Here is a 12223-nt window from a genome sequence, read left to right on the forward strand (position 1 = left end):
CTGTGCATGGGCTTTCTCTGGTTGGGGCAAGCGGGGGCTGCTCTTCATTGCGGCACGTGGGCTTTTCATTGAGGTGGCTTCTCTTGTTGCGGAGCATAGGCTCTAGGCACGTGGGCTCAGTAGTTGTGGCTCACGGGCTCTAGAGCACAGGCTCAGTAGTTGTGGTGCACGGGCTTAGTTGCTCTGCGACATGTGGGATCTTCCCGGACCAGGGCTTGAACCCATGTCCCCTGCAGTGGCAGGAGGATTCTTAGCCATTGCGCCACCAGGGAAGTCCCTCTGTTATAGGTTATTACAAGATATTGAATATAGTCCCCTGTGCTATACACTAGGTCCTTGTTGTTTATCTGTTCTATATACAGCAGTGTGTATCTGTTAATGCCTTTGTCTTCTATGACGTTGAAATTGTGGGAAAATACAGGCTGGTCGTTCTGGAGAACTTGCCTCAGTTGGGGAGTTTGTCAGACGCTTCCTCACTGTTGGATTTGGGTTTTGTATTTTACGTGGGAATCAGTCACGGGGGAGGCTGTGTTTCTGTCACCAGGTCACATCCCATCAGGAGGCATGTGGTTCTGATTTTGATCCCCTGGCTCTGGCGGCCTCTGCCACACTGCCCCACTGTAGAAAAGGAAGTTTTTCTCTTGGTGAAAAGAAATGGCCACGGGGAGATCTTTTGAGACCACATCAAGCTGCTGCTCGTCTTCGGGTTTCCCTCAGGGGTTTTGGTGTGCCGTTCATTCGCATCTCTCACCCGAGGAGTGAGAGGTCCTCAGTTGCCGCTGTCTGCCTTCATCGCTGCGGTCCTTGCATTTTCGATCAGTTCCTGCCACTGGAGGAGAGGCCACCACTCGGAAGACCTGAATTCACTGGTAGCCAAGCAACCGAGAGCTGGCTGGCAAAGCTCAGTCTCTCTAAGCAGCACACGTTGTTGAGCATCGCGGGGCTCGGGGCTTGGTGGGCTTTGGGAGGTGGGGATGTTGAGGGACTGTCTGGCCTTTAGTTTGGGCAGGGTGCTGAGGGCAGCAGGGCTGCCGCAGCCTGGCTGCCTTTCAGAAACGTGGCTGCTGGTGTGAGGTTGTCACTGATCCATTAGGAAGGGTGTAAACTGGTTCTGCTGGTTAGTTATTTACACCTCAGGATTATGGACAAAGAACGATCAGTCCTTTTTTTTTAAACTTGAGAATTGGAATCTTTTTGTGGCAGGCCCTGTTGGGAGCCACAGACACATGCCCGCGATTCCAAACCCTTTCCTCTTCTAGCTCGTCTCAGGAGTGGGGCACCAGCTCTTGGGTTTGTGGGTCCCTGGGAGGGGAGGGTGTTAGGGGCTTTGAAGGAAGGGTATCCTGCTGTGTACCCCACCAACTCCCATCCTAAGAAGTATTCATGTCGACATGTCCCTCCCTCTGTAATATCAAACCGCTTTTGAAATATCTGACTTTTCCGATAAATGTTTGTGTATCTTGTGACCTTGCCTCAGATCACATTTCTTAAATTGAAATGGGTTTTTAATGATTTTAAGTAGAATTATATACTTAGATATTGATTGTTCTGGTTAAGGTTTAGAAATCTCAGAGCTGTTAAAACAGACATCATGGCATCCAGTCAAATACCATTGGAAATAGTACATCCTCAAAGCTTTAATAATGAGTTAAAACAGTGAAAATAATTAAATTAAAAGTTCGGTCTCTCAGGTTCTTTAAGCCTCCCTTGTGAATTATTTAGGCAGGCTTTTAAAGAAAGCATCTCCACCTAATGAGATGTAACACCTACTTTGTCTGAAAATGTCCAGATCCGTTATTGTTACTTCTTGAAGCCTGAGCTTTGATCTGCAGAACAACCTGGGCGCAGGGCGCTGTGGGAAGAGGGAAGGCATAGATGCCCTAGAACTTGGGCTTTGCAGTCAGATGGACCGGGCGTCAAGTCCTGGGACTCTGCTCATCATTTAGCCAGCCTTGGGCAGGTCATTCCCTCCCTTGCCTCCACGTCGCGGTTTCCTCATCTGCGCAGTGGTTTAACAGGACCGTGATGAGGACGACAGCAAGGAGACAGTGCGTGGCACGCAGTGCACACGTGGCGGGCAGCTGCTGCCATGAAGAGGCAGAAAGAGCCCAGCCATCTTGTACTTCCACATACCTAGCAGATCCAGTTATTCCCACTAATCATATAACAACTAGATTAATTAGTCACTGAAACAAATATGCCACACTTTTATGGCTTAGGAAGTGAGTGCCCAGGAAGTAAAGTTAGTGATTTTCACTTTAAAAAAATATTTAAGATGTGGTTGTTTCTGTCCTACTTATTGTAAATGGAAAATGGATTTGACTCACCAGAATATCGTAAGCATCCACTTTATTTAGCTTTGTAAAGTAAAAAATCCAGACCCCTGCCTTTGCATTGTGACAAATATATAGTTATCCTAAATGTAGTGGTTAAGAGTGTAGGATTTGTGAAGTGTTGCCATTGGCAGCAACATGGATGGGCCTAGAGATGATCATACTAAGTGAAGTAAGTCACACAGAGAAAGACAGATATCATGTGATATCAATTATATGGGGAATCTTAAAAAACTGATAACAAATGAACTTATTTACAAAACACAAATAGACTCACAGACATAGAGAACAGACTTACGGTTACCAAAGGGTTAGCGGGAGGTAGGGGGGAAATTAGGAGTCTTGGATTAACATATACACACTACTGTATATAAAATACATAACCAACAAGGACCTACTGTACAGCACAGGGAACTGTACTCAGTATCTTGTAATAATCTATAATGGAAAAGCATCTGAAAAAATAATATATATATATATATATATGTATAACTGAATCTTTCTGCTGTACCCTTGAAACTAACACAATGTTATAAATTAACTATACTTCCATTAAAAAAAAAACTGATATCAAAAAAAAAGAAAAAAGTAGAATTTGGAGTGGACCCAATTGAAGTCCCAGCCCTTCCCCCCTTATTCACTGTAAGATCTTGGCCATCTTCTCTCGGTTTCACCATCTCCAAAACGAGGGATAAGCGTAGGAGCCCCCTCGCAGAGTGGTCGTGAGGGTTATTTGTTGCTCTGCAGAGAGCCCTCAGGGTGGGGCTGAAGACAATGTTAGCATGAGCCCCTGTGAGCTAGCGTTACACCTTGTCTTCCCAACTGGTAGTTTAGATTGTTCTAGTTTAGACAGAATTCGTCTTGTTGTACTGCTGGTTTTCTTCCTTTTGTGTGTGTGTGTTTAACCAGATGAACAATAGCTTTTCATATGTGTCTTATTTTTCTCACATGTGTAGACATGAGGATTAAGAAAGCTGCTTAGGTCTGTAGACCACCCCTCAATCAATGCACTTAGTACACAGGACTGAAATGATTAACTTTTAAACTGCCACTAACTTTTTGACACCTTTTCCTTTCTAAAGGGATGTTCCTCCATCTTATGTCCAAACTAAATTTTATAAGCTGAAAGCTACCTGTGTTCCCTTTTGGCAGAAGAAGACTTTTCCAGGTCAGTATTTTCGGTATCTGAATAATTAAAAGCGCAGCACATGGGGACACACGCTGGTAGTGTGACCTTGGGTAGTGACTTCTGGGAACCTCAGATTCTTCAAATGGAAAACGGTGAAAATTGGCAAATTATAACCCCTACCTGACAGGACTTTCAGAAGTACTAAATGAGATAATGAGCTTGAAAAGTGTGGTCACCAGGCTGCCGGGCGTTTAGCAGGCACTGGGTGAGTAGCTGCGCGTGCTTCTGGGTTGCACAGCACACGTGCTCACGTGCACACGCTCACACCACATGCCTGCACACACACTGATCCACAAAAAACTGGAGATACAGTTTCTTCTCTGCAGCCATTTGTAGGTGGTTTACGTATGTAATTCCCAAACCTGGAGTATCAGAGTCAGGTGGGGAACTTGGGAAAAAGGTACATACCTGGGTCTCATCCCAGACCCAGTCGATTCTAGTCTCTAGTCTGGGTCCAGAGGCTAGGTTTTTCTCTAACAAGCTCACAAGTGAGTCGCCAGTGGCCTGCCCAGCATCATTGTTTGGGAACCACTGGTTCGGGTAGCACTGCGCCCTGCAGTGTGTGACAAAATGCTCCTTGCGTTCAGCAGACACCACTTCCTGGGTTTGAATCCTGGCTTCGCCCTTCTGACTCTATGACTTTGGATGAGTTTCATAATGTCTTTATGCCTCATTTGAAAAACGGGTGAACAATAGTGCCCACCTCATAGGATTTTTGAGAGGATTGAATGAGCGACTATGAATAAAGCAGTTAGAGCCAGGTCTTGCACACAGTAATGCCAGTAGCAATGCGTTGTCGTCATCCGCACCGTCCGTCCTTTGACCATGGGAAGAGGCTTTGTCAGATCATCTCAAGATTCAATTTCTTTTCTTTAGAGATTATAGACTACCTTTATGAGACTAGTCTACCGTTGCTTAAAGAAAAATTAGAGAAGAAGATGGAGAAAAAAGGGACTGAGATCCAGACCCCGGCAACCCCCAAGCCAGTCTTCCTGTTTCGAGACATCTTTTATTGTGACGATGACAGTGAGGGAGAAGACGGAGATGAAAAATGTTAAGCGGCTGATACTCACTCTTGTCCATTTTTCTAGGTCTGGTTGTGTTTATATACGTGTCAATAAAGCTATTTTCACTATTGATTTTACTGAAGAAGGTGCAACAGCCAAAGGAAGGGTATGAAAATAATAACATATTGTGGAGCATTAGAAACTGATTCACATTTCATATTCAAGTTTGTCTGAATGTGAAAAGAAAGGCAAGTGTATGAGTTGATTTAATATTTTCTGTGCTATTATATTGAAAATAATTACAACTAATGGTTTTCATACAACAGCAGGATCCCAAGTCCCTCTAATGGCGGCAGAGGGTAGTCATGTCCGACGAACATTTTCTTTTTTTTTGGCTGCACCACATAGCTTATGGGATCTTCGTTCCCCAGCAGGGATTGAAGCCAGGCCCTCGGCAGTGAAAGCGCAGAGTCCTAACCCCTGGACCGCCAGGGAATTTACCCCAATGGACATTTTCATGATGTGGATTCAACTATACGTGCATTCAGCAAAAAAGAGAATGTTTACAATTTTAATAATGCATGCCATTTTGCTTTCTGTTTTTCAATTGTTTAGATGTATATTTTAGTGTGTGTGCGTATTAGGTAAGTGGTACAGGGAAGTTTGTGTTCCCGCAAACTGGTTTCGGTTCCCATGTGCCTGTCATGGTGTGCGTATCTCATCTTCCTGAGTGTGATTCTAGTGTTTAAAGATAGGTATTTTTCATACAAGATGCCCTCTCAAAGCCAGTCACAGAATTCATCTGGTGTTGAACTGGAAAAAACAAAGAAACCAGCAATCTCTTCCATTGCTTCTGGAAAAACTGCCTCTGTTAGACTTCCCTTGCTGGCAAGGGAAATAAAGTGCCCAGGCTTCTAGCCTCATCTGTACAGGGGAGAACATAGAAAGGAAGGTGTGGGTGAGCAATATCCCATACAGTGAGGCCACCCTCTGGGCCAAGGTGCAGCACCCTTGTCTCCTGAGTGTAGCATCGTGATGTGTGATGTTGGTCAATTCATCCACAAAGCTAGGCATTTTTCCAAGCTTGCCGTCATCGGGGAAGGAAGAATACAGAGAAACAAGTTTAGGAGTCCTCAGTCACCAGTATATCCACAGCACCTATCATGGTGTTGTGCAAATAATAGACACTCGATACATATTCAGGGAACAAATGAGTATTTTCTTTTTAAAAATTTATTTATTTATTTTTGGCTGTGTTGGGTCTTCGCTGCTGCACGCAGGCTTTCTCTAGTTGCTGCGAGCAGGGGCTACTCTTCATTGCAGTGCGCGGGCTTCTCACTCTGGTTGCTTCTCTTGTTGTGGAGCACGGGCTATAGGTATGTGGGCTTCAGTAGTTGTGGCCTGTGGGCTCATTAGTTGTGGTGCACGGGCTTAGTTGCTCCGCAGCATGTGGGATCTTCCTGGACCAGGAGTTGAACCCGTGTCCCCTGCGTTGGCAGGCGGATTCTTAACCACTGCGCCACCAGGGAAGTCCCAGAACAAATGAATATTTTCTTTTTAATAAGCATTTTGCCTTTAGTCACCTCCTTCTATCTGTCAAACATACCAATCTCCGGGCTGATGGGAATATAAATTACATGTTCCTTTTGGAGGACAATCCGGTAGAATACATCAAAGCCTTAAGAATGTACATATTCTGAGATCCAGCAGTTTCACTTCTAGGACCTAAAGAAATAATAGAACTAGTGTAAAAGAATGGCACATTTATAATATGAAAACTAGAAAAATATAAATGTTCTTTAATAGGAAATTTACTATATATGATGGTATATTCCTAGAATGGAATATTAGGCAGTAATTAAAAATGATAATGAGGGACTTCCTGGGTGATGCAGTGGTTAAGAATCCGCCTGCCGGTGCAGGGGACACGAGTTCGATCCCTGGTCTGGGAAGATCCCACATGCCGCAGAGCAACTAAGCCCGTGCACCACAACTACTGAGCCTGCGCTCTAGAGCCCACAGGCCACAACTACTGAGCCTGTGTGCCACAACTATCGAAGCCCACGCGCCTAGAGCCCGTGCTCCACAAGAGAAGCCACTGCAGTGAGAAGCCCGTGTACCACAACGAAGAGTAGCCCCTGCTCGCAGCAACTAGAGAAAGCCCATGCATGGCAACGAAGACCCAACACAGCCATAAATAAATAGATAGATAAATAAAAATTTTTTTAATGATAATGATAGATTTGGTTAACATACAAGGTAAACAATATAATCAACTAAAATACATACTGTTTTTCATTCAGAAGTGTACATATTATCTTCTTAATTTTGTAACAGTAAAAAAAAAAAAAAATAGGGACTTCCTGGTGGTCCAGTGGTTAAGACTCCTTGCTTCCAATTCAGGGGGCACAGGTTCGATCCCTGTTGGGGGAACTAAGATCCCACATGCTGCGTGGTGCGGCCAAAAACGAAAAAAAAAAATTGTGTAAATAGAGATGCATTACAGTGTAAGGGAGGAATTAAACCCAAAGTGTTGACAGTGGTTCTCTCCGGGAAGTGGGATTGTAAGTTTATAGGTTAGAAGTCTTGACTTGCAAGTGCCAGAAAATCAGACTCAGATAGATCAAAGGCATCTGGGGACTCTCAGACTGAAAATCCAGAGGGAGAGGATGGATCCAGCTACTCAGAGTCCCCAGAATGTGTTTTCTTGCTGATTCTCAGCTCTCCCTTCTCCAGAGTCCACTTTATCTTCAGTCCACACGAGGGGGCCCCTTGGTCCTGAGGGGTGCCTTCATAGAGCCCCATGTTATAGCATCCTTCTTATTATTACTTAAATAGAGGATGCCATTCAGAGAACAATAGCTCTTGCTTAAGTCCTGGGTTTTGTTCCCAGTGCCCAAATTAGAGCTTGTGCCCAACTCTGAGCCATCACTGTAGGCACAAAAATAGGATGGTCTTCAACCCATCTGGGCTCATGTCTGGAGCTGGGATTTAGCTCAACCTGCCTTAAATGGCTGAAAGGGTAAATACCCCTGTGGAAAATCATGGTTCCATTAGCAGAAGAGGGGAGTGGACCCTGAGGAAGCGACCCACACATGTGCAGGACTGTGGGTAATTACCTGTGCTGTGAATTTTACCCAATAAACTTGTGTACTTGGTAAAAGTTTAATTTTTTAACTTTTTCTCACCCCTAGCTCCATGCCCTTCCCCCACCCCACCCCCCAAAATCTTACTTTTGCCAAACACCCTTTTGACATACAAGGATCCAGGAATTTGGAAGAAAAAGAAGGGAAGGGTAGACTGTATTTGTCAAATACAGGTCCAAGAGAAGAGAAAAGGGAAAACCGTGAGTTTGGTTTGAATGTGTAGGCTTTGAAGTATCAACAGGGCCCATTTGAGGAGACCCCAGTCTACTGCAGGGAGAGAACAGACAAGAACAAACCACACTAGAGAGGTGGGTTGGTTGGTTAGCTCCCTGAGGGTGAGAGTTGGAGCCATGAAATGGACAACCCCATTCACGACAAGAAAAAGGCAGAAGAGGAAACGTGTACTTGGCAGGGAGTGGAAGAGGAGTAGACTCAGAAAGTGAACAAGGGTAAAGAGAAGAAGGTGACCCATCTAACAAGAAACAAGACCGGGGAACAAATAAAACTGCTTTTAAACAGTCTTGACCGCATAATGTGAGCGTCCTTGGCCCAGTCCCTGCCCATTGAGCACTCTGCAGTAAGCATGCCTTCCGGCTCTTCATCTTAATTTGGAGACTTCATCGTCCAACAAAGAGGTCCAGAACTGCAGTGCACAGGAGTGTGTAATCAGACCATGGCATCTGTTCTCCTCAGAACACTACTTTTAGTTCAACAAGCATCATGGACCACATGCAGTGAGCCAGGTACTGTTAGGAGCTAAAGATGCAAGAGGGAACAACACAGACTTGGTGCCTGTTTTCGTGGAGGCTACACAGTCTAGCACTTTCTGAACACCTTTCCCAGTCCATCTCCTGAAATAACACGCCATAGTTCTAATTCTTCGACCTCATCAAATAATCCATCGATCCATCAACCCACTCCTAGCCTACCCAAGTGTCCATCCTTACAATCCCTCCCTTCTGAACACCCTCGGCTCTTCATTCTCTCCCCCGGTACTTCCCTGCTCAAGACCCCAGACCTGGATGAGCCCTTCCATCTGCCTCCTGTCTGCACCTGAAGAGCTGAATATTCCTAGAAGAAAGTCACACAGCTCAGCTGGTTTAATGACCGTAAACCTCAAAAAGACAGTGTTGCCAGCAACCCCCTATAAATTTATTTATTTATTGTTGGCTGTGTTGGGGCTTCATTGCTGCATGTGGGCTTTCTCTAGTTGCCGTGAGCGGGGTTACTCTTCAATGCAGTGCACGGGCTTCTCATTGTCATGGCTTCTCTTGTTGCGGAGCACGGGCTCCAGGTGCACAGGCTTCAGTAGTTGTGGCACGTGGGCTCAGTAGTGCCAGCAACCCTCTAATAGGCTTGCTGTTCTTTTACCCACATCAGCTGTGTCCTACATTCAACCATCCCACAACCCTCTTCTGCCCTTTTCATGATTCACTGAGAAAACTGAAGCCATCCCCCATCAAATCCCTCTTCCCTGCACCAACCAGTCAATCCTACCTCCATCTATATTCATCCATCCTACTACAGGCTGAGTCCCTACACCTGAGCCCTGCAGTCTGTCCCTTCACATTATCTCAGAGATTTTGGTCCTTTGCTGATCCTTCTAAATTGTCAGTCTCACCTATTCTGCATCGCTATCACCATACAAACAAGCCATGGTATTAGCTATCTTTGATTCTATACATGTAGAATCAATTACCACTTTCTGCTACACTCCCCCCACTGCCTCCAACTTCTAAATGCTCATGTTCCTCGAGACTTTTTGGGCTCTTCACGTTCTCCCGATGCCTCGAAATAACATCTATGTGCTGATGGCTCCCAAATGTGTAGTTATAGGTCAGATTCTCCCCCAAACTCCAGGCTACCTGCCATCTCCATTCAAACGTCTGAGCCGTTTGACCATAAGGTTAAAAGGACTTTAGTTTTTCAGAGTAGTTTTAGGTTCACAGCAAAATTCAGAGGAAAGTACAGAGATTTCTGAAATACCCACTGCTTCCCCCCCCATATGCATAGCATCCCCCATTATCAACATTCCCTACCAGTGTAGTACGTTTGTTACAACTGATGAACCTACGGTGACACGTCATTATCACCCAGAGTCCATAGTTTTCATTAGGGTTCACTCTTTGATATGTACATTCGATGAGTTTGGACAAATGTATAATGACATGTATCAGTCCTTTAATATCAGAGTACTTTCACTGCCCTAAAAATCCTCTGTGCTGTGCCTGAAAGCTCAGTCAATTCACAAAGAAGATACACTAATTCTCAATCTGCACATGAAGAGATGTTCTACATCATTAGTTATTAGGAAAATGCAAATGAGGCACAGTTTTAACCCATTGGGATGACTGAAATTTAAAAGACTTACAATAGGGATAGTATTGACAAGGTTGTGGAGCAAATGGAAGTCTTATACTTTTGCTTATGGTAATTTAAGACGGTAAAATCACTTTGGGAAATGGATTGTAAATTCTTGTCATGTTAAAGACACACCTACCCTGTAATCCAGCAGTTCCACTCCTGCATATTTGTCCATGTTAACTGAAAACGTATGACCATTAAAAGACTTGTACAGTAATGTTCATATCAGCTTTATCCATTAACAGTGGAAAACTTGAAACCACCCAATATTCATCAGTAGATGACTAAAAGAAAAAAACCAAATTGTGGTGTATTCATTGAATGATACCCTTCTCTGCAATAAAAATGAATTGCTGATACATACAATAACATCTGTGAACCTCATACACTTCATGTTGAACAAAAGCAGATGGTCAAAAGAATACATAGTGTATAATTCCATTGATAGAGTTCTAGAATAGTCTAAATGAATCTATGATGATAGATATGTTGATAGAAGTCAAATCAATGTTTCCATTGGGTGAATGGGGAGAAGATTTTCTGCCAGGTGTCCCAAGGGCACTTTTCTGGCAGGAGAAAATGTTTTATATCATGATTAGAGATGGTTACATGAAATTACGGAGTTGTTAAAATCCCTCAACTATACACCTAAAATGTGTACTTACTGTGTATAATTGTATATAAATTATATAAAGTTGACAAAATCATGGAATAAGAGGCTACAGTGAAGGTTAATGATGATGAAATCAATAGAAATTATAATATAACAAATATTTTAGTAATTCATTAAGAACAGATCCATTTCAAATAGAAATAATGTGTAACATGTTCTTGGATTGTTGGTAATCCAAATAATGATGAGTAATGAGTCAAATGATCAAACTGGAAAAAGTACTGAAATTTTGACATACTGACATCTAAAACTCACAATCTGTAGCTAAAAATGAGAAAAATCTATGACAACCTAGTAGTAATGTGTTATCAATTCCAAGTATTTAGGTTCAGTCATTACACCAGAAACTTTATGTGTCCTGAATTCTTACAGCTTATCTGTGAAAAAAGGCTTGATACAAATTTTTTTTAACTTGACAATCCTAAAATTTGCATATTATAAAATGAAATATTAATTTGAAACTTTCATAAACGCAATAAAATTTCATCAATCTTACTAGAAAAAAGACTGAATTACGTTTGTGTTCCTTGTATAGAAAATGATCTTCAACCTCATTGCTGAGATAAAAGTGTATGAAGCCCAAATATGTAACTTTTATAGAGTTGTGTTTGCAGCTTAAATATTTTTTTCTGAATTTTTAATATTTGTGGGGTTTGTCCGTTTTAAAGATTTGTAATTTGTGCTATTCATTTCAAATAAATATTAAAGACACCCCTCAAGTTGTGTAAACTTTGGGCTCTACAACTCCTGAGCATACCTTGGATCAATGAATCTGAGTGTAAAAAGCAATTCACGGAAAAACGCATTCAGTCTAATTTGATAAAGTTCAAAAACACGCTAAGCTTCATTGTTTACAGATTAAAGACAATATTACCATTTGTAATACGTGGTAATATTATAAGGTAATAAACGTGGTAATATTATAAGGAAAGAGCCACAGCGGGCTCAGAAGCAGGATTAAATTATGACTTCAGTGGCCCTAGGTACTTTTTGCCTTCAGGGGCACTTTTCTCCTTAAAAATATCAACATTTATATTTTATGACTGTATTGGTATAAAGACAAATAAATGGTAAATATTAAAAGATTTTCTTCAACCTAATGTTCCACTTGTTTTCTGATTTTATAAGAAGTTAAAACATTTCTTTGTGTCCCTAGCCCAAGCTACCCTGTAAAATGGAGGAGCCCCTCCGTTTAGGATTCACGGTAATATTCCGTTTCTTACACCGTGGTGAGTAGATTAGCGTTTTATAAATATCCCTTCATGGCTACTTTAATAAAAACGTATGTAATACATTCTTCAAGGATACACATTAAAGTGGTTATCTCAGGAAAACAGAGATTCCAGTGATTTTTTTTCCATCTTCTCTTCAAAAAAAGTGTTTTTTTTCCCCAAGAGCCAGCCAGATCCCTAGTTTTCAAAAGCATTAATATTATTTTAAAAAGGATACCTACACAGGGCTTCCCTGGTGGCGCAGTGGTTGAGAGTCCACCTGCTGATGCAGGGGACACG

At 42.6% G+C, this 12223-nt stretch overlaps 1 protein-coding gene across 8 annotated transcripts in view; it reads left to right on the forward strand.

Moving 5' to 3' along the window:
- Window positions 1–11955, forward strand: part of TTF1 (transcription termination factor 1) — a 32334-nt gene extending 20379 nt beyond the window's left edge. For 3 of the 8 annotated variants that reach the window (XM_027104450.1, XM_027104458.1, XM_027104451.1), the window contains one exon: window positions 718–1466. In XM_027104450.1, the coding sequence (XP_026960251.1) occupies window positions 718–1000 (283 nt within the window). In that variant the 3' untranslated portion in view covers window positions 1001–1466. The other 5 variants (XM_027104453.1, XM_027104454.1, XM_027104457.1 and 2 more) reach the window with 5 other exon arrangements.
- The last annotated feature ends 268 nt before the right edge of the window (window positions 11956–12223 follow it).

The sequence above is a fragment of the Aethalodelphis obliquidens genome, unplaced genomic scaffold (genome assembly GCF_003676395.1).
Source record: "Aethalodelphis obliquidens isolate GAN/ISIS:26980383/991018 unplaced genomic scaffold, ASM367639v1 scaffold7, whole genome shotgun sequence".
Taxonomy (NCBI): Eukaryota; Metazoa; Chordata; class Mammalia; order Artiodactyla; family Delphinidae; genus Aethalodelphis; species Aethalodelphis obliquidens.